The sequence below is a fragment of the Temnothorax longispinosus genome, chromosome 4, assembly GCF_030848805.1.
Source record: "Temnothorax longispinosus isolate EJ_2023e chromosome 4, Tlon_JGU_v1, whole genome shotgun sequence".
Classification (NCBI taxonomy): domain Eukaryota; kingdom Metazoa; phylum Arthropoda; class Insecta; order Hymenoptera; family Formicidae; genus Temnothorax; species Temnothorax longispinosus.
Genome location: NC_092361.1, coordinates 1,636,686 through 1,656,916, shown reverse-complemented (window position 1 = coordinate 1,656,916; position 20,231 = coordinate 1,636,686). Strand labels below are relative to the sequence as shown.

Genomic DNA, 20,231 nt, shown 5'->3' with positions numbered 1-20,231 from the left:
TCGAATAAAAGCTGTAGCCTCTATTTGAAAATTGCTATGTCACATTTGTATGAGGACTTAGGAATTTATGCTCATTATCAGTATCAGTCGTCATATTAATTTCTTCTATTAAAAACAAATTGTAAATAGACGGAAATAATTTGTTCCGGCAATCGAATGCTATTAATTTTTTTCTAAGTATTTTACGTTTATATGGAGAGAGATAGAACTATTATATATTGTAACTTTCCATAAAGGAGACTTTGTTCGTTAAACGTCAACACCTTGCATAATTTGTTACATTACGTATTTTACTATGTAAAACGCAATTGAAATTTCTGTAAAATAATATTTGTTTGAACTTTAGGTTTTTTATTTAGTTTTGTTTTTAACAAAATTTTGTTATTTCTTTTTTTCTAGGAAACTTACTAAACTCATTGTTAGAAATTTAGGAGTCAATATATTGCAATAGCCGTATATTTACAATAAAATCTGTCCAAGCGATATTACGTTTAAGTGTAAAAATTCGAAGGAAATATAAAACGTAGGAAACTCAGAAAATGATAAAAAGGATCTTATAATTTGTGTAACAGTTGCAAGTGAGTTATAATTGTAATTTGTAATATGTTGCTAAAATGTCTTTACGATAAATAAATTAAAATAACTTCTCAAAATTTTATGTCTGCTCGTAATTCGACGATTTTTACACAGCTCTTTAGGTGTTTTTATTTAATAAATATTTTGAAGAAATGATCGAGAGTTTACACTTTAAGTAATAATTTAACACTTATCACTTAGCAATTTAATAATTTAACAATTTTCATATTTTTGCACTTAAAATAATCGTATTAGTTAAAATAAAATAATTTAGTTAGTTAAAATTCGCGTAAATTCTTTTCATTTGGCTTTTACATTAAAATAGTCTAACGTAATTTATGCTATTGACTGCACTTTTATTAATCTCCATCGCGGTAAATCTTCTATATACGAGATTATCTATATGATCTTCTTGACTGATGTGAGATGTGACACTTTTAACCATTAGCTGGAACACTTTTATTTTTTTTTTAACGTGTGGGAATCTTCAATTACTGGGAACCCTTACCGAAGTCAGGATTACCCAGTAGCCCCCCGTTTGACAGGGGGGAAGACCCCCTCGTTCTCCTGGTCGAGGAACGAGGGGAGTGCCGAATTCTTACCGGCTAAAACCACACGGATGCCAACGCTGCGCCTGACTGAGAGTGCCTGGGAACTCTTGATAAATACATTCAGAACATTAGCTGGCACACTTCACCAGAATCACATAGCTGGCACACTGCAGGGGCCGTTTCAGACCCCACCACTAAAATGTTTGCTGCGAGGAAGCTATTGATTTTTTTTACTTAAAAAAATTCCAAGATAGTCTTCGAGTGTTGTTTTAACAAATGTCATAGGTTATTTTGATATAATGTAATATTAAGTATGAAAAAATTGGAGAACGTAAAAGAAAACGAAAAAATGACTGTTTTTACTCAAAAATTCATAACTCTTATATTTTAATTCTTATATTTTAACTCTTCCATTTTTTTTAGTTACCATTTTTGTACTATATAGGGGGGCTTAAATTAGAGCTGAACTAGGCTGGGGCGTTTAATACCCCACAGTGCCAGCTAAGGGTTAAAAACGTTCTTCAATTATTACTAATTATTTTATCACCGAGCCTCCGTTGATATCCGTTGATACTGACATCGAGAAAAGTGCAGTTTCTTCAGGTAGCGACCGCAAAATATTTATAACGCTTAATACTTATTCTCGTTTACTAAATCGCTTAATCGAGAACCGGATTTTATTTATCGCCGCTCGCATTTAATAGTTACGCAATCTTTGTAAAATATTTCAAAAGATTTGTCTCTCACGGATTAAATAGGTGCAACGTTTTGCATATCATTTGCAGAACCAACGAGAAATTTGAAGTTGAAATTGAATTATACTACGAATATGATCGTAAAAACAAAATTATGCAGCGGACTTGCTGTGCAAGTGGGCCTATTCTGTAGCTCTTAACGACAGTTTATTTGGGTTGCGCAGATATTATATATGGTAAAAAAGGTGCGCAATGACAATATAACGATAACGAAACTGTCTTTATAAGAATTACAGAATAGACCCACTGCTATCTTCTTTTTTCTAAATATACAGGGTATTCGGTAATAATCGCCGAAACTCTTGTATATGCGAGTAGAGTGAGTTAAACTGGGTAGAAAAGTCTTGTATCATTTTGCGAAATTCCCAATACCTACTGAGAAATCAATTGAAAAAATGGCCAATCTACTCGAGTAGAAGAAGCGCGCGGCGAGAAGTCGAGACGTCCCATTCCCAAGTATCGCGAATTTCGTAAATGGTAGAAGACTTCTTTACTCGGTTTAACTCACTCTACCTGCATATACGAAAGGTTTGGCGATTATTATTGGACACCCTGTACATCGTGCAAAGTAAAAAAAAATAATACAAATATCTAAAATATGTAGCGTAAGAATTTTGTTACATTTTCTTATCCTTCCGGATAAAATAAGTCACTATATTTTATGGCAGAATACATGTGTTGCACTTTGATTTTTTTTTAAATTATTGTGTAAAGTAAAAAAATAAAATACAAATGCAGCGTACGATTTTTTAAAAGTATTTTCTTATATCTTTTCAAATAAGAGAATCATTTTATACCTTTACGACAGAACATACGTATTACAGGATATTGTGTAGACATTGTGTATAATATCAAATCATTATGTGAGAATCATTGCGCAATCACTAACCGAGTTATTGACGTTTTTGTCGCCTTGTTTTTTTCAAAGTAGACGGAGAAAAAAAATTCTACGTTTGCAACAAGTTGATCCGGAAGAAGGATTCATATTATATCGTTATTTTCTGTCGTGCAGTATCGCCATGAAATAGCGCGACACTGTGCTGCAGATATATATTTTGACAAATTCGACAAATGTGTGTGTCAAGGATTATACTCGCGTGAATAATTTTATTTCTTAATTATTCCTTATTACATTACATGTAGCAACATTAATGCATATGCATACAGGCGCGCATAAATATTTATATACAATTATATATGGGCAATTTTTCTCATTTCCTCAAACTTTATTTTTTGTAAAAAGAACAATACAAAAATTATCCTTTTAATTATTTTTTAATTCTTCGTTTTTTTATTTTTTTTTGTACGAATATACGAACAAAGATTATACGAGAGAAAGAAAACATATAATGTATAGACACATTTTATATATGCATATAATTATTGTTGGAGATACGAAGTGGCTCCACTCGAATTAACAGGTCGCGATATTACCGACGCCCCTATCTATTCTATTTTCGATATATAAACAATTTTTTTTTCTGGAAATTTCTTTGTATTATTTTCGTGATATAAATCGAATTATTAGTTTTTTTTATTATTTAACTTAAAGAAACGATTAGATCAAAGATAAAAATTATATAGTTAGAAATTTATCGGTTAATTATACATGTTGATGTTCAACAGATAAGGAGAATTGCCGTACCTAATATCGATAAACGTTTCACGTGGTTTCGTCGCTTTGGTGTTGGCGTCGCCAGTTACCTCTGTCGGGCGCTTTAACCTCGTTTTCTGTTTTCCGTGAGCGGCGAGCGCTTGTAATGCGTCCGGTTGTATTGTTCGAGCTACCTGAAGAAAGATCGTTGTAAAAGCGGTAAAGATTCGATCGATAATTCGCTCACGATGGTGAAACTGACGCCGGAACTTATAGAGCAGTCGATGCAGTACATAAATCCTGTGCGGGATCGCGAATTGGATCTCCGAGGTTTGTGGAGGAATCGCGCCTGAAATTGCTTTATTGTTCATTTTACGTTCGTTTTATTATTCTCGTTTCGCTGGTATGTTGCAGGATATAAGATACCCACCATCGAGAATCTGGGCGCGACCTTGGTAGGTACACGGCTTCGTCAGGAGGAACAACAAACCTGTATTTATACTCTGTGTCTATAGACAAAAGCATTTACGCAGTTATCGCTACATCATTACTTTTTACGCAGGATCAATTTGACACGATAGACTTTTCCGATAACGACATACGTAAGCTGGACGGTTTTCCGCTTCTGAAAAGGATAAAGACCCTGTTTTTCAATAACAATCGCATCGTCAGAATTGGCGAAGGCTTGGAACATTGTATACCGAATCTGCAAACCCTGATGTTGACCGGCAACATGATACAAGAACTGGGCGACCTGGAGCCTCTGATACCGCTGAAGAACCTTACGAACTTGTGCCTGCTTCAGAACCCGGTGTCCGCTAAGCCACAGTACAGACAGTACGTCGTTTATAGATTTCCTCAACTTAGACTGCTCGATTTTCGGAAAATCAAGGAGGCCGAACGCGAGTCAGCGACGGAGTACTTTAGGAGCAAGCGTGGCAAGGAGATGGCACGCGAGATAGCTAAAAAGGTGAAGGCACAAACGGCGGGTACATCGGTGGATAAGCCTTTGACCACTCCCGAGGAACGTAACAAAATTCGAGAGGCCATTACGAACGCGTCCTCCTTGGAAGAGGTACAGAGGCTCAGTAAATTGTTGCAGGCTGGCCATATACCTGGCGAGGAACGATTGCAAAATGGTACGTGAGCTTACATGCTTTCTATATATTGCGTGTATGTATACAATAGTTGCTTTCCATTTACGTCGAAACTCAGATAATTCTCACTTGCGACGTCATTCTGCCTTTATTATTCATTAGTTACCAAAAAAGGATAGAACGACGTCACAAGTGAGATTTATCTGAGTTTCGATGTAAATGGAAAGCACCTAATATTTCTTAAACATGTCAGATGCGCTGGCAAACCTAAAAACGAGAACTATCGGTATGGATTCTATTACTTAACATTGTATTTTATATTACAGGTAGTGGAGCTGCGGAACCTATGGAAGAGGATGACGATTAAATTATGATTTTTAAGTCCAAAACCAATTCCCTATTGTAAGTATGCAGCTTGACGGAGTAAGGGCGTGACATAACAGCACACGTATGCTGATAAGAAATGTATACTACACGGATCTACTACTATCTTTAGAGTTAACGGCAGATATTGCATTTTTGTACAAATAAAATATGGAGACTAGCCTGGAAGCGATTTTTATAATTACTCCTCGTTACACTACGCTCTATTTTAATATACCAATATGTTTATTTCAGCAAAGTCAATAAAGAGTTTCTTCAAGCGACTTATCTTGTGTTGTCACTGAATCTTCCCTCGTGTATATGCATATTCTACACGTGCCATAAGTTCGCTGATTGAAAAATGAAAGTTCTATGCCACGTAAATTGGATAAATATAAAACGTATAAATATATCTTTATTCGTAATGTTCAGCTTGCAAAAAATAGAGAAATAGAGAAATCTTTGAGATTTCTCAAAATTATAAACCACTGATTTAGAAGGTCTTACAAATCTTGTGAGAAATCTAATTTAATGGCTTATGATTTTGAGAAAGTCATCTTGCGGACGTACAATTTCCAAATATTTGCGATTAAATAATTTATGTAATAAATAATTGCTCAAAGTAGTCGGTGCGATTCGGGTCTGTGCGTGCGATACACATTACATAAGCTGGATCAGTAGATGGGTAGATGTCAGCGCGACACGACGGTGCGCTCACGGTTTTCTCGCAATTGCTCGCCCCGCTGGATACAACCTGAGGAAAATAATGGGTAATTGGGTCGCTCTTTATATAACGCATCCCGACACGATGCCCACGCCCGACGGTAAATCGACGTTCGATCCGATGTTCGGATTTCCGAATGGTCGAAAACCTAGAGGCAAGTATATTCGAATCTAACCTCTCATTCGTTTTCACCGCGCAGTATCTTGTTATCAATCGAATGTGTGTATACACGTATGTGACTGATCGTCCGGAACATTTGCATCGCGCCGGAGTTTCACTGTCGATTGTCACCCGATCTCGACGGATCTTTCTATCCGAGACCGAATAATATAATTATGGAGTTGACGATTTTACTGGTTACTTAATTACATGTGTTGTAATCTGCTTCACATTTACCTCCATTATTAAGACAGTCAAATCTATTGGAAACGGAGTATTTGTTGCTAAGTGTTTGCTACCAATTTTGTTGGCAGAATGCCAGCAGGAACATAACAGAATTTGGTAGTAGAATATGATGGCAGATTGATTGCGAAAATTGAGCACGAAATCTGCTGTCAGATCATGTCGGCAGGTTGTTACTTTTTATATGGCTAATTACGTTTGATTAATTTAACGGATAATTGCTCTACTCTATACTCTACTCGACTGATTTATAGCACGATGTTTTGTTGTTTTATCATTGAGCCATAATTTGGAAAATTAGGGTATATCATATTTCAAATGTCTATGTTGTTTATTAAATATTCGAGAAATGGTATAGCAACAGTGTTTATGATTCAAACTCTAAGTTTAGTCAGTCACCAGGAATATCTGCTGAATTTACAGAGATGAAGTTGTCGGAGGAAGACATGATGGCTTTGAAAATCCCTCAGGACAGACGCGATTACTGCGCCCACAAGTATTTGGCGTTACATGAGTGCAAGAGGCGTCATTATCCTTTCATGTTAAAGTGCGCGCATGAAAGACATCAGTATAACGAGTGCCACGTTGAAGAGTAAGTATCCTATATTGTTTGAAATATCTGTATCGTTGTACGCGAATTTTCAAGGTACATTATTGCTAAGAATATTATATCTGTTACAGTTACACTCTGAGATTGAAGGAATACGAAAGGGAACGTCGTCTCCTCGAGAGAGAAAAGAGGATACGCCAGAAGAGTGAGCAGGCAGCAACAGCGTGAAAGTCCAGAAAATTTCGATAAATTTTGTCCATCGTCGTCGGTAACTTAGGCTGCACATATACAAAAGTGGAATTGTTTCCCGCTACTGTACATAAGCTATATCAATAAAATGTATTTAACAATAAATTTTCTATTTCATAAAATCATAGACAAACGCAATAATAATCCTTGCAACAATTTGCATTAGATCGATATGAAATTCACGTTAATTATTTTCTGTTTAGATCAGATCTGTTTAGATTTAGAAAATATGAGATATTTTACGTACTATTTAAAATACAGCTTTAATAACATTTATTTACCAATATGGAAGATTTAATTTTGGAAACAAGCTTCGCATGGAATAATTTTTGTGTCCACTTCGATATCAATTTCTTTTTCGTACGTCGATCAGATAATTAATTTACAGGTGCAGATTGAAAATAATTCACGTTTATTTTTTAATTAATATTTTATTCATCGTTACAAAATGGGAGTTACAATATGTACAAGACGGTGCATGCGCGACCGGCGTACGCGAGAACCGTAACCCTAAGATTATTGTCTCGCGTCGAGAGACTTAATAACTTATCACCCTATCGTACAACTGTGTTAAACCTCGAGAATCGTCGCAAACACCCCTCCTCGGCCGTAATCCGGCGATTGTTCGCGGCGTTCGCGCGGTATCGCCTCGTGCCGCTCCTCGTGGCTGCGCAGGGGCAGAGCTTCGTCGAGGGAATCGATAAAACGGGAAGCGCCGCGCGGACGTGCAACTCCGCGGGTCCTCTCCGACGGCGTCGGACCGTGCGTCCGCGCCGGTTCTATCGCCTCTTCGCGACATTCGTCTCATCTCGCGTCTCGCTATGTTAATCCCGTGGAAGTAGAATAAGTTGTGAAACATCAGCGTGGTCTCGCGGGATAATTCTCCCTCTCCCTCTCTCCGTTAAAAATCAAACAATAAAAATATTCTTCCATATACATATATATATACCGCCTCTCTGTGCCTCACAGAATGGTGAGTTTGATAAGACGAATCGAAGCAATAAAATATGATATATTAATATAAAATAATTTAAGATTCTTTCCATATATGATGTATTAGTGCACGATTTCGACGAATTGTAAGTCTCATTTATTCGTAGTTACTTGCCAGTAAGTCGCCAGGGTTTTTCGGGAAGACGGGATTTTTGTATCACGAATGTATCGCTGATATGGATATGTGAATTCGTTCGCACATTTCCAGCTATTGCTCGATATAAATTTATTGATAGCAGCCTGTCGTGATCCATACCGCACTGCGGTATATCCGGGAGCCTCCTTCAGCATCGACGAGCATATACATGCATATATATGTTTCCCGATTGCTCCGTTTCTCGAATCGAAAAGCTGCGGTAATACTTGTCGATTACTTTAATTAGAATGCAAAGATAATCTTATCGGATATATATCTATTTTTTTCGTGTTGCACTAATTAACTAGCTCTCCAGAATTATTTAGAAATTATAAGAAACAATTTCATGTTTCAAATGTTTATTTCAATGCCTCACGTTAATTCTGAAAATTACGAATATTGAATACGATTGCGTGATTTTCAGGACCGATTAGTCCAACACGACAGAATATTTTTATAACTGTAACCATGTAATTTTCAAATCATATGTATTACATTATTGCTTCGTTTCGTCTTTGCGTTCCTCCTCGCTTATCGCAATCTCTCAAAATTCCAGGCTTTATATCCTCAAAAAGGAGATAATTACATTTACCATTTATTTTATTTAACCTAATCCTCATGGCGTTCCTTAACTTCCTTTAGCGAGTTAATTGAGCGATGGAAGCCGATTAAAATATAATAGAAGCAACATTTAAGGCTATGTAATATTGAAGTTAATCCAAGGTGCGCGCGAGACCCGAGATGTCCTGCGAATAATACACGTCCGGGGAGAGTATAACGAATAAGAATTATCTTCCTTACGGAAGCAATCTCCACGCCCCGCACCAGTGAAATATCTGACCTCGATTATTTATCGGGAAGACGTTTCAACGCGTTTATGTATCGAGAGTCAGTACAATTTATCGCTGCAAAAGCGACCCAAACAATCACATTTGATCGCTGCCTAAAAGGAATTTCTAATGGATAGTCCTTCCTGGTGTCCACATCGCAGACTTTTCGTTGTATCGTCTTGCCAAACTGATAGCAGATAGCAGCATTAACCCGTTAACCGACTGACCCTGCTTTTTCATTTATTAGTTTTCCTCCTACGCTACTTGCAATTCTTTATAATTGTTATTTATATTGTACAAAAATTATAAATCGTTGCCGACGCAGTTTTTGCTCGGCGCCACGGTTCGCTTTTTTGTTAACATTTTGATAATTCCGTCGTTCGCAGAGTAGATAAGAAATTTCGATATTCTCTAGAACGCGCGTATTTAGATATTTATTCCTCTCGCGCTTTGCCAACAATTGACATTTTCGAACATATGAGCTGCTCGATGAGTCCCTCATCTATCGATACATTAACGAGCGTAAAAGTTCACCGGTGTAGAAAGGAGCCCACATTTCGACGCGATATGTGTGTACGTGTGTATTGCGTGTCTCGTTCGTCGCTGGAACGAAGATTTTCCCTTTCGTATGTGTACTATTCAGCCTTGAGTTCCTTCGCGGACTTTCCTCTGCGGTAAGCGGACCTGTAAAAGTCGGAGAAGAGCACGAAGAAAATCGTCGAGTGAAGTAGAAGGAGGGCCGCGACCAGTTTCGGGTAGCCGCAATCGAAGATGAGGGCCTGCGCGCTATGCACGAACACCAGGAAAAACTGCACCTGCAAAATCGATTCAACAATTCAGCACAATTTAGCAATACATTCGGACATTAGAATCTATAAGGTGAGTAAAGCTATCGATAGCAAAAAAGAAAAAAAAATATTAAATCTAGAAGCACGAGACTTTAGGACTATTCAAACGTATAAATCTTTATAATTTATATGTATAAAAATTTGACATGATATAATTCTTATAAATTTTGTAATTTATACGACATTTTTTATTTACTAAGTACGAAATTTATTATTAAATTTTGTAATTTTATAATTATAAAAATATTAATTAATTTAATAATTTTTTTAAAATAAAAGCTTAACGGCTGATTTGGTTGTATTTTACATCCACGCGCATTATGTTTTTCTCGACTCCTGCACAGCCTTGCGTTGCGTATTACTCGGTTGACTCGATAAACTCTGTATTGCAACCGAATTCATTAAGCGATTCGAAGAAAGAACGCAATGCAGTATGTAGCAATAACTGTCCGTATATCTAATATACCCAGCGCATATCGTTCTCTCTTAACGATCGAGAGGCCAGTCCGTGAATGAGACAATATTGGTAGCGCGCGAGCGCTGTCCTCGGCACAACTTTTGTGTAAGATTTACTTACTACAACTGGTATTTTCTCACGTCTGAATTGTCTTTGGAGATCGGTACAATAGGCGGCGAAAGAATAGAGATTCTTATTCATTGGGGTGAGTCGTCACGCATAAATGTCAAACATCGTTGACCGACTTATAGAAAGTACGGATAGAGGCGTGCGATGGCCGAGTTTCCGGCGTTCGGATAGCTAAATTCACCGTGAATTTGTTGGCAAAAACTCGCGCTACTTTGTCATTGATTCTTTCAGCATCGTGTCTAATCTCCCACCTCAATCCTGTTTCGCGGCACATGAAACGGGATTTGCGAGCGAATGTTGTGTTCCACTAATAAACAACACTGTCTTTGAGAGATTATTCCAAGTGTCTCAAAGATATTGTTAAGGAAGTTGTAAGGAAAATCAGAATTATTGCATAACATTTATAACATAAGTTCTTTTGTAAATAATGTCAGCATGTGAATTTTTTTTAGATTTTTTTCACTGATTAGTTCTTAAGAACATTTATAACAAAAGTTCAAGATTTCGGATTCTAATGAGAGACTCTCTGCTGCATATCATTTATCGACAAAAATGACTATTAAAAATGTTGAGAATTGAATAAATTTATGCTTATATAAAGAATAGCATATTAAAAGTATCCTCAAAGATTCGAGAAATATGATTACATGATTTTTGTGCAATTAAAATTTACACAAAAATTGACATAAAAGTGACATAAAGATCTTGAACCTTGTTATAAATGTTATTAAGAATTAACCGGTGAAAAAATCTAAAAAAATTCACATGCTGATATTATTTCTAAAGAAGCTCATGTTTTAAATTTTATGCAATTCTTAACATTTCTGATTTGGCTTACAATCTTTTTAAATAAATATTGTTAATTAAGTTAAAATTGGATTTAGTAAAATAAATAAAATAAAATCGCGGTGACGTGTTGTCAGATTTACGAGCGAGCCAATAAAATTATTTTCACATCGTGCTAATCTGACATTCGCGTGTCTATTACACAGATATATACACGAGATTTATAGGATTAGAAATTTTTCAAATTCGATAATTTGCTGAAGCCTTTTACTTTGTGTTTACTTTTAAATGTCAAAGATCTCATTATTAAATTTATCGAAGAAATCGAGAAAGAAATATTTTTTGCCGTAATAATCTCAGTTAGCTAGTAACTTAATTAACCCGTGAAATCATTTGATTGATGTTGCTCGTATCATTTTCTACAACTTGTACAGTATATCATGATTCACGCATAATTCCGTGACTGACACGTTGCAGTATGTAGAATTTTCCGAACTGGATAATTTATTGAAATTTTATTTTTTTTTTAATTTTCATCTATTTAAATGCCAAACATCTTGCATTTTGATTCGCCAAGTAAGCCCTAAAAATATTTTTTGTCAATGTAATTCAATCGTCATCCTTTCGCGAAACAAATTGTTTAAGTACAAAAGTGCTGGCTATATCGATTCTATTGAAAAGTTATCGGACTATCGTGTTCCCGAACTCTTCGAACCTTTCGTTTCATTTCGTTCCGCAAAATTAAATTTCGACGCAAAGACTATGAATTTTCGATCACCGCCCATTTAAACAATCAGATATCTCTTTTAAATCCTTCGCGCGCGTGCAGTAATCGATGTAGCAACCGCGATACGTTGAAAGATTAAATGACCGCGTATCTACAAATCTCCCATACGATTCGAGGCGGTTTCGTCATCGAAGAAACTTTTTTTTTTCCTGAATGCCTCTCGTATCCCTATGGTATCTATGCGTTCTCGTCGATCTCTCGCGACGGAATCCCTCGAAGGAATGCGTCACGAGCGGACACAAAGCGAGTCCACTGGTACACCTGTATCTCGGCCGGACATGTGCGCCGGCATGTAGCGAATCGATGGTCTCTTGCGAGATAAACTGGGATAGGTTGGAGGCATATAGGTGAGGCTTCGTAGGTATGTGGCCGGTTCGTGGTAGCTCGCGACGACGGTGACGACGGCGACGAGGACGGCGACGAGGACGGCGGTGGTGGCGACGGTCGCGGCGGCGGTGGTGGCGAGGACGAGGACGATGACGGCGGGTCGCGGTGATGATGATGATGATGGTGGTGTTGGTAGTGGTGATGGTGGTCGCGATGATGGCGATGGTGGTGGTATACAGGTGCCGTACGGCATATCGGAATGCCAAATTGTTGCGCCACTGCCAACGTGGTTGGCCGAGTTCGGCGGCCGGCTAAAGCGAGGTCTAGCTCGACTCGAATTGCCCAACGCGCGTTGTACTTTTCACTTTCCCTCACCCCTACCTACGTGCGCATGGCGTGAAATTTTGCCTAGGTATAGAGACCAGGATTGACCGATCTAACGAACACCAATGGCCGATGGCCCAGAATCCGTGAGCGATCGCGAGTTCGTTCGCGCAATTCGCGTATCCGGGCCGGCCGCCGCCGCCGCCGCCGCTGGTCCGCCGCGGCCGCCGCGCCGGTTTTTCGAACGTGCCCTCTTTTCAGCGGCGGCGAAGTCGATTTTAGTCGGTAGTCGGTACCCCGATTAATATGATACTCCGCGTATTGCGCCGGTAACAAGAACGAGCTCCGCCACGATTTTTTTCGACGTTCTCGCAACGCGAGGATGGCTTGCGAAATATTTTCTACTGTTATCTGCAATGCCTAACTTTAGTTGGTCTTTAATTCATTTATGTGTAAGGTAAATGTATACCAATGCAGGGACACTTAAGATCTATGTCTGGGCACCTTTATCATTTTAGTTTTTAAATAAATGTAACGCCAATTAAAATCGAAGATAAAATTATAATACAGGAAAAAATATTTTTATCTTTGATTCTTTAATTTTAATTCGCATTATAACTTATTTAAGGACTAAAATGATAAAAATGCCCAGACATAGGTACGTGTCCAGGCATTGGTACATTTACCGTGCTAGCCTTCGAGCTTACATTTTGCGAAATATTTCGTCCGATGATAAGTTCTATTAATTGGATAATATGTTATATTTAATTAGAGAAAATAAGTTTAGCTAGAAAATGTACATATATTATACGTAAACTTGAATTTTAAAAGAAATTTTCTAAACTTTAAATATCTATTTAAATAAATGCAGAGATTTGAGAAAATATTTTCTTAAACATTTTAAACAGCGTAATTGATACAGTAAAAAATTATTTATTTATTTTAATATAATGCGGAATAAAAAGAAATAATTTTGATAATCTTACTTCTTTTCCATGCACATCAGGATGTAATACTTTCTAGTCAGGAGTAAACAACATTTAGAAGCTATAAATGTGAAACGTATTATCCTCGCGCAATTCGTTTCAAGCGTACGCAACGTATTTCGTTACAAGTTTCGTGCATACTATATTCATGGATTACGAAGGTTCGAGGCAGCAATCACTGCAGTGTTCCCTATTAATTTAAAGCGCGTGATTAATTTTGAGTCGTTATGGTCATCGCTGCGAGAAACCCGCAGCGAGATTCGTTTTGGATGTCAAACTGCTCTCAACCTGTAAAGTGGCACGCAAGAAAAACCGGCAATAAAGTACGCTTTCCGTAGAAGTACACTTTCGTGCGACAAGCGAGGATCTATCTTTAATTATCGAAATTTTCCATCTCGCTTTTTTAATATCTATCTCGCTATCTTTAATAATACTGTTATATCTTGCTATCTTTAATAATACCGTTCCCGAAATACGGATATAAAGTCATTTGCGTCATCGTAATTAGTACTCGATTAGTACTTGATTCGCATCTGAAGAGCCTGTTGTTGGAACGAAGGCATACATTGCGTCGGAAAGTATAGATTTGTAGGAGGAGAGCAAACATCACTAACACGTCTCGACGGATAATTAGCATATATCACGTATTGCCGATGTGCACCCTTTAAATCTTTAAAGCTCACTCAGTGGGTCAGTAGTGTCTGTCTGTCCATTCACTTTCAACGACGCGGGTTATTATCGGTCGCGGCGCGAAACCCGGCGCGTTGTGCAAGAAGAAGGTATCACGAATCGGTTTTGATCCGCGCGCGGAACAAAAAAAAAATCGCTCGCGCGCCACTATACCGCACGCCTGCTGCTGCGATTCGGCACATTGGGTCACGTGTTGCATTTTTCCGCTTCTATCCGCCCGGAGTTTTGTGTCCGGCATTATTGCGTACAACCGAAGTGTGTACGAGCCGGCAAACATCGGCTTAAATTATACGCTGCGTAACGAGGAAAGAATTCCTTTTCTAAAAGATAGTAATTTTTTCCAGATTTCTTCACGTCAAACGTATAATCCGTTTTAAATTGATCTATACAATTCAGAGCAGACTTTTATCTCAATGGTTTTCCGCCCGATTGTTCCAACCTGTTGGTAAACTAACTAATAGTTAAATCATATATATGTCTTTGTTTTTCCTTTACATTAGACAAAGATAGACATATGATTTAACTATTAGTTAGCTTACCAACAGGTTGGAACAACCGGCCCTAATAAATCGTATTTAAAACTGTATAAGTAATTACGTATATAAGAAAAGATTCCGGTACTTCTATTATATTTTTCTAGATTTGATCTAAACGCATCTAAAAATTTCATGTATTGTCATTTGTTTATTGTTTATTTAAACTTTATATAATTCCTCTTATTTTTAATTCAAACTCTTGAAACGACGTATAAGAGATTCGTATTAGTCCAAAAAGAATACTTTTTTGAATTTTATTTAAACGTAACCGTTTAAAAATCGCGATTGTCGTTCGTTTAAACTCTAATTCTTCTCAGTTCCTCTCTAATCAAGTCGTCTAATTCAAATTCTTGAAATAATGTATGAATGAATCTTATCAGTTTAAAAAGAGATGCGACTCGATTGGCTACTCACCAGTTGTACAGTAGTCAGATGCTTCTTCCACCACAAATACTTCTGAAATTCTGGGCCCATGGCCGCTAACATGTAATACGCGTACATGACCACGTGCACCGCGTTGTTTATAAGATTGCCCAGGGTGCCATGGCCGCCCGCGATAAACTTCACGCAGATCCACGTCTCGAGGGGTGTTAGAGAATGGTGATATAAATGCAGGAATGTCACCTGACTGTCTTTCTTGCGCAACACGAAGAATACCTGAAATTTCGATGAGTAACGTTGTTACGAAATTTCACGAGCTCTCGTAATTTCCTGTCACTTAGCTTGGATTTAGGATTCATTGACTTATGGGTTTAGGGCCGCGTCCGCTTCACCTGTCGTGACCCACATTAAATAAATTGAAAATAAATTAATTTATAAAGGCATACACGTGCTCCGGAAAGCAGAAGCACTTTTTTTTTATTAAGGAAGCAATCGAGACGCCAAGATTCCGAACTTTGTTATTTAAAATTCGTTATTTTTATTAGTGATAAATCGTATACAAATTTATTTAACTTAATTTAAATAAATAAATTAAAAATAACTTATCTTATTTCATAAGATTTCAAATAATTTATCTATTTGTTTCGATCGACTTATCCTTGAATTAAGCTTTAAAATAAAATAAAAAATAATGGAGAATCTTATCGACTTAATTTAATATTCTCTCTTTAAATTGAAAAAGAGGAGCGAGCGATATTCCACTGTCGTGTTAATTGCCAGCAATGCGAGGCTCCCGAGCTGTATCTCCTGGAAAATATCTATGTTCATTAACGAAGCGCGATGATTTTCGTCATCCAGGCACGATAGAACGCGATAGCGGCAACATATACCGCTGTCAAAATTGAGCAATTGAATGATGAAAAAGTCCGTTTCGCGATGATTCCTACGTTCGGTTGAAATTTCGCACACGCGCTGTCGAAAGTGCTGCTTAAGCGCTTTCCCTCTCTGTCTCTCTACTCCTTCGCCTTGCTCGCCTAGCTTTAAACACCCGCTTTGCGGATTGTCGATTTATTCGGCCAGAATATCTAACAAACGAGTGGCGATCGATTAAATCTTATCTGCTCCTTTAATCCGCCGGTGTGATTGCGTGCACGATACGGCGATTCGGCGCCGTTCCTGCTCACTCGCGCTAATGGAAATGATTGCTTAAGGGTTATTGCGTCGTGAGAAGGGATATACGAGTGTTCCGTACATAATTATGCGATTCTCGCGGAATAGCTAGCGGGGAATAGTTTCCCACTTCCCACTTCCCCCCCTCTCTCTCTCTCTCTCTTTACCTTTCGGTCTGTTTACTATGCGTATATACATTCATCGAAAATGCAGAGCATTCACCGGATCATAATAATACGACAAACAAGAAATATGCGGTACGGTTTTTCTTGGTTGACTGCGCGCAATTTTCGAGAGAAAAATAACTTTGCGCGCCGAATTAAGAATCGAAAGCGCAAGCGGATAATAGAACATTTATCGCTCTTTTATTTTAATTAGATTTGGCCCAGATTTTTATATCTCGCGCGGCTGGAACTGGTTTCGGTTACTTTGCATAAAGATAAAATGGTGTATCGATGACATTCCGCTCCGTTTCCGAACCTCCAGGTGGACATTTATAAGTAAATATCGTTTTTACTTTGGAAAAAAGGTACCGGATAAAAAGTCTGAATATCATTACGCAGATGATTATTTGTTTTTGGTTCTTTTATGGAATGTGAGGAAAAGTTCCATGCGCCTCGATACTGAAAAAAATTTTATTAATATGCGTCCTATAGAGATTCCACATCTCGATAGCATAATCTTATTTTATGCTTTGCTGTTCTGACAAAATTTCAGAAAGAATCGAAGGACGCTTTTATTCCGTCATTATACTCCATTCATTCCATTCGTTTTCATCTACACGCGTGGATTTAATATGTAATTGTAATTTAATTTAATTTATGTCATGTATATGTTTTCTCTTTGTGTGTTACTATTTTAAAGTTAAAGAAATCTATTCTTGAAATTGATCGATTCGCATGCTTTGCATCCACGTGACTTATCGCCGGCTGGAATTACGTATGCGAATTTATGGAAGTTAATCGTACCGTGTCAGCGAATTCCGTGAATTTGCTGATGAAGTACCACCAGCAGAGGTTCGCCATCCTCAGAGCGGATGGATTGTGGGAGTAATCGACCGGTTGACATTTATAGCTGTAGTCCAATAGCCATCCGGACATTAAGTGCTGCAAAAGAATGGGAAACACCCGGTTAATTATATCAATTAGCTCCGACGGAGCAATTTAGTTCCTTGGGCGAGCCTCGTTGAGAAAAATCGATTACCACAAATCGTTTATTTCGACATTGACAAGGAAGTTTATAAACTCTTTAAAGCCAGACGTAATGTAGGCTGACGTAATATAATAAATCAGTTTGAACAAATATTTATTTTATTTCGCCACGTCGTGAAAAATGGTAACTGTGTTTTCTCTGTCGGTGCGAAGGATGATGAAAGTAAAACATAAATTACAAAATTATAGCGGAAGAGGAATAGTACAATTTAGATAATCTTCATAGAGAGATGTACTTTATATATTTTTTTAATTTTTTTATTATATCCGATCGCTGTCTGTAATTATCATTGGCGTCTTCGATAAATTTTATATCATCCTTTCATTGTTTATGGGTATGTTTATGTCCTCGATTCGGTATAAGTCGATCGGAAAGTCCACCTTAAGAAGACTGTGTGTTACACATATTACCAATTTTCATACAGCAAGTGACAGCAAGTATAAATCTGTTTCAGGAGAAACTGTAGGTTTTGAGGCCACGTTCCATTTAACACAATCCAATCTTAATAAAAAAAACACGTTAAGATACTCATCTCAATGTTGGCTCTTTTCCACGATGATGATTAATTCTTTCGTTGTACGCTGTGCATACGTCGAACCGTAAGCAGCTGTCGTGATGGAAATCATTAGTTCTAACAATGCTACAGTTTGATAATAATATAAATTATTTCATTCACTTCCTTCTGCGCAAACGGAAATCGCGGTTGTATTTTTATCTCCTGCCGATAGCCGCAAGTATAATTAGATTACAAAGTCTCAAAATATTTATGTCAACAATATGTAAATAATAATCATGGTTGCGCGAAATTTATACCCGATTTCAATTTATAATTACCGATTAACTCATGAAGTCTATGTGATAAGGTGAGAAAACGGGGTTAAGATTGAGTGACAAAGTCAATGTCAATTGAGCTGTGAAAATTAATAGAGTGAATGCATTCACACGTATGCATATAATTATGTGATCTTAATCGTGAGCGCCACCCGATACTAATGTTTATCTTTTAATCATTCACGCGAACATCTTGATTTTCTTTTTTTTGCGTTCGGATTTCCGAACTAGATTTCGAATTAACTTCCACGCAATTGGAAGCAGACATAGTTAAATAATTTTATTTAATATCGAAAAAATTGACAAAAAAAATAAAAAATGGTTTTTAAGATATTCTCATATTTCTAAAATAAATTTTCATTCTTTTAAATAGAATTTGATTAAATGGATTTTTAAGATAGATTTTCCATTATCTTAGTGATCGCATTTTGACAATGATAATTTATATGGCATTTTGTGTGCTCCGAAATGAAGCGAAGGGCTATCGATTTTATGTTTCAAAGCGAATCGAAACTATCGGATAACCGAACGAGCAGAACACTATCTTGGAAAAGCTGTGCCATTTTGCGTACATAAAAAGCTCTCCTGACCGACTCTCTAATAGAAGCGGCAGTTATTGCGGTTAGTCACTTCTGCAAAGTGTACTTTCGCGCGGATGCAATCGTTCATTATCCATTCCATGGTGCATGAAAATTCGTTTCTTGTTTGACCTTCCACACAGAATTTTACGTTGTCTTTTCGATCGTGCACCGTGGGAGTGGTGCAAACGAGACTGAATACTTTATGGAAAGTCGAAAACAGGATATCTCGCTAATAATAACGAAACGAGTGCACAGGATCGATTGTTGAGTAACGATTGAGTGATCGGCCACTGGGAAATGCTGCAATCATTGTATATATTTTTGTTTCCTCTCGTTTGAGATTATTATACGTTCAAGAAGTGATGCTAAATAATATCTTGATGTATTTAATATAAATGTCCGAATCTTCTTTAGAATATACATATATTATTGTACTAATTAAGTTAATATTGCAATAATAAATATGTAAAAATATAAATATGCACAGAGTATGCATAGAGAGAAAAAATGTTATATCGACGAAGTTCGTGGAGATATTAATAAGGATTGTAGTAGAATAAATAGAAATAATGGAATGCAAGAATCTGTTGTAAATAGTTCCTTGGCTAAGAATTCGATAATGAGGTGGAACTGTGTCAGACTTAAAAGACTCAAAACAATTGAACATTAGCAATTGAAAAATAAAGGTCGCTTCTCACTATTGGCCAAGTCACGGTCCGGTCACGATTCAGTTGCTTTTTCGAGTTTGCGTTGAATTTAATGGCAACGATTTTTGATCGTGACCAGACCGTGACTTGACCGATAGTGAGAATCGGCTTTATATAATTCGCTGCGACTTTAATATTCTAATTAGCCATTAATATTCGGAGCAGATGTTACATTTTGGCAACCTTATTTAGGATAAAGCTGTTACGTATAGCTACTAAATTTGGGTATGTTTGGTATTCAGTAGGTCAAGGCTATCGACGGAAAAGTGAAGATTCTATCTTTAAAATTATGTCGTAAGTTCTTTGTTGAAAAGTTAATCAATAAAATCAAAACTATGATTAATCCCGACGAGTGACATTTAATCTCGTGCCATTATTTTAAATAGGGCTTACGGCAAAGTAAAAATTTGGCTTACAATTGAAAAGAAAAGAAGAAACGTTTACGAAATGGAGTTAAAAGAATATTTAGTACTATAACTGACATTACAATTTTATGATTTTATAATTTCTAAATAGTTAATTGATTGAATATTATTGGAATTATATCAATGTTTTGTTGTCGTTTACATCTAAATTAATTATATCTTTTGAAGAATGATTTAGTGTGTCAAAGCAAAAGTAATAACTGTAATAAGTCTAGTCTAATCTTCAATTCTTAA

At 37.0% G+C, this 20,231-nt stretch overlaps 4 protein-coding genes across 5 annotated transcripts in view; 3 read left to right on the top strand and 1 right to left on the bottom strand.

Annotated features, from left to right (window-relative positions):
- Sit (stuck in traffic) overlaps nt 1-20,231 on the top strand; it is a 125,426-nt gene that overhangs the window by 53,888 nt on the left and 51,307 nt on the right. Inside the window, exon 1 of one of the 2 annotated variants that reach the window (XM_071777325.1) lies at nt 9,545-9,699. The exons of the other annotated variant lie outside the window; for it this stretch is intronic. The gene's annotated coding sequence lies outside the window, so the exon portion shown is untranslated. Of the gene's footprint in view, nt 1-9,544; nt 9,700-20,231 lie in introns of those variants that run through there. 2 annotated transcript variants of the gene reach the window in all.
- On the top strand, nt 3,599-5,220 carry U2a (small nuclear ribonucleoprotein polypeptide A'-like U2A). Its single transcript, XM_071775495.1, has 4 exons — nt 3,599-3,806; nt 3,891-3,931; nt 4,039-4,615; nt 4,900-5,220. Exons 1-4 carry the CDS (start codon nt 3,725-3,727, stop codon nt 4,938-4,940), a joined length of 741 nt encoding a protein of 246 aa, XP_071631596.1. The 5' UTR covers nt 3,599-3,724; the 3' UTR covers nt 4,941-5,220.
- Nd-b18 (NADH dehydrogenase (ubiquinone) B18 subunit) lies at nt 5,607-6,966 on the top strand. Its single transcript, XM_071775496.1, has 3 exons — nt 5,607-5,814; nt 6,486-6,654; nt 6,744-6,966. Exons 1-3 carry the CDS (start codon nt 5,703-5,705, stop codon nt 6,838-6,840), a joined length of 378 nt encoding a protein of 125 aa, XP_071631597.1. The 5' UTR covers nt 5,607-5,702; the 3' UTR covers nt 6,841-6,966.
- The window catches only part of LOC139812474 (very long chain fatty acid elongase AAEL008004), a 28,996-nt gene continuing 16,038 nt past the window's right edge, over nt 7,274-20,231 (bottom strand). Inside the window, exons 3-5 of the mRNA XM_071777327.1 lie at nt 17,210-17,347; nt 15,105-15,347; nt 7,274-9,635 (exon numbers count right to left, since the gene is read on the bottom strand). Of these exons, the coding sequence (XP_071633428.1) occupies nt 9,456-9,635; nt 15,105-15,347; nt 17,210-17,347 (561 nt within the window). The 3' untranslated portion in view covers nt 7,274-9,455. The remainder of the gene's footprint in view (nt 9,636-15,104; nt 15,348-17,209; nt 17,348-20,231) is intronic.

Bases quoted from the DNA above. Each gene is read 5' to 3' on its own strand.
- U2a (XM_071775495.1), top strand. From the start codon at position 3,725: ATGGTGAAACTGACGCCGGAACTTATAGAGCAGTCGATGCAGTACATA. The intron at 3,807-3,890 runs GTTTGTGGAGGA...GGTATGTTGCAG, and splicing joins TCGCGAATTGGATCTCCGAG to GATATAAGATACCCACCATC. The intron at 4,616-4,899 runs GTACGTGAGCTT...TTTATATTACAG, and splicing joins CGAGGAACGATTGCAAAATG to GTAGTGGAGCTGCGGAACCT.
- Nd-b18 (XM_071775496.1), top strand. From the start codon at position 5,703: ATGGGTAATTGGGTCGCTCTTTATATAACGCATCCCGACACGATGCCC. The intron at 5,815-6,485 runs GCAAGTATATTC...CTGAATTTACAG, and splicing joins GAATGGTCGAAAACCTAGAG to AGATGAAGTTGTCGGAGGAA. The intron at 6,655-6,743 runs GTAAGTATCCTA...TATCTGTTACAG, and splicing joins AACGAGTGCCACGTTGAAGA to TTACACTCTGAGATTGAAGG.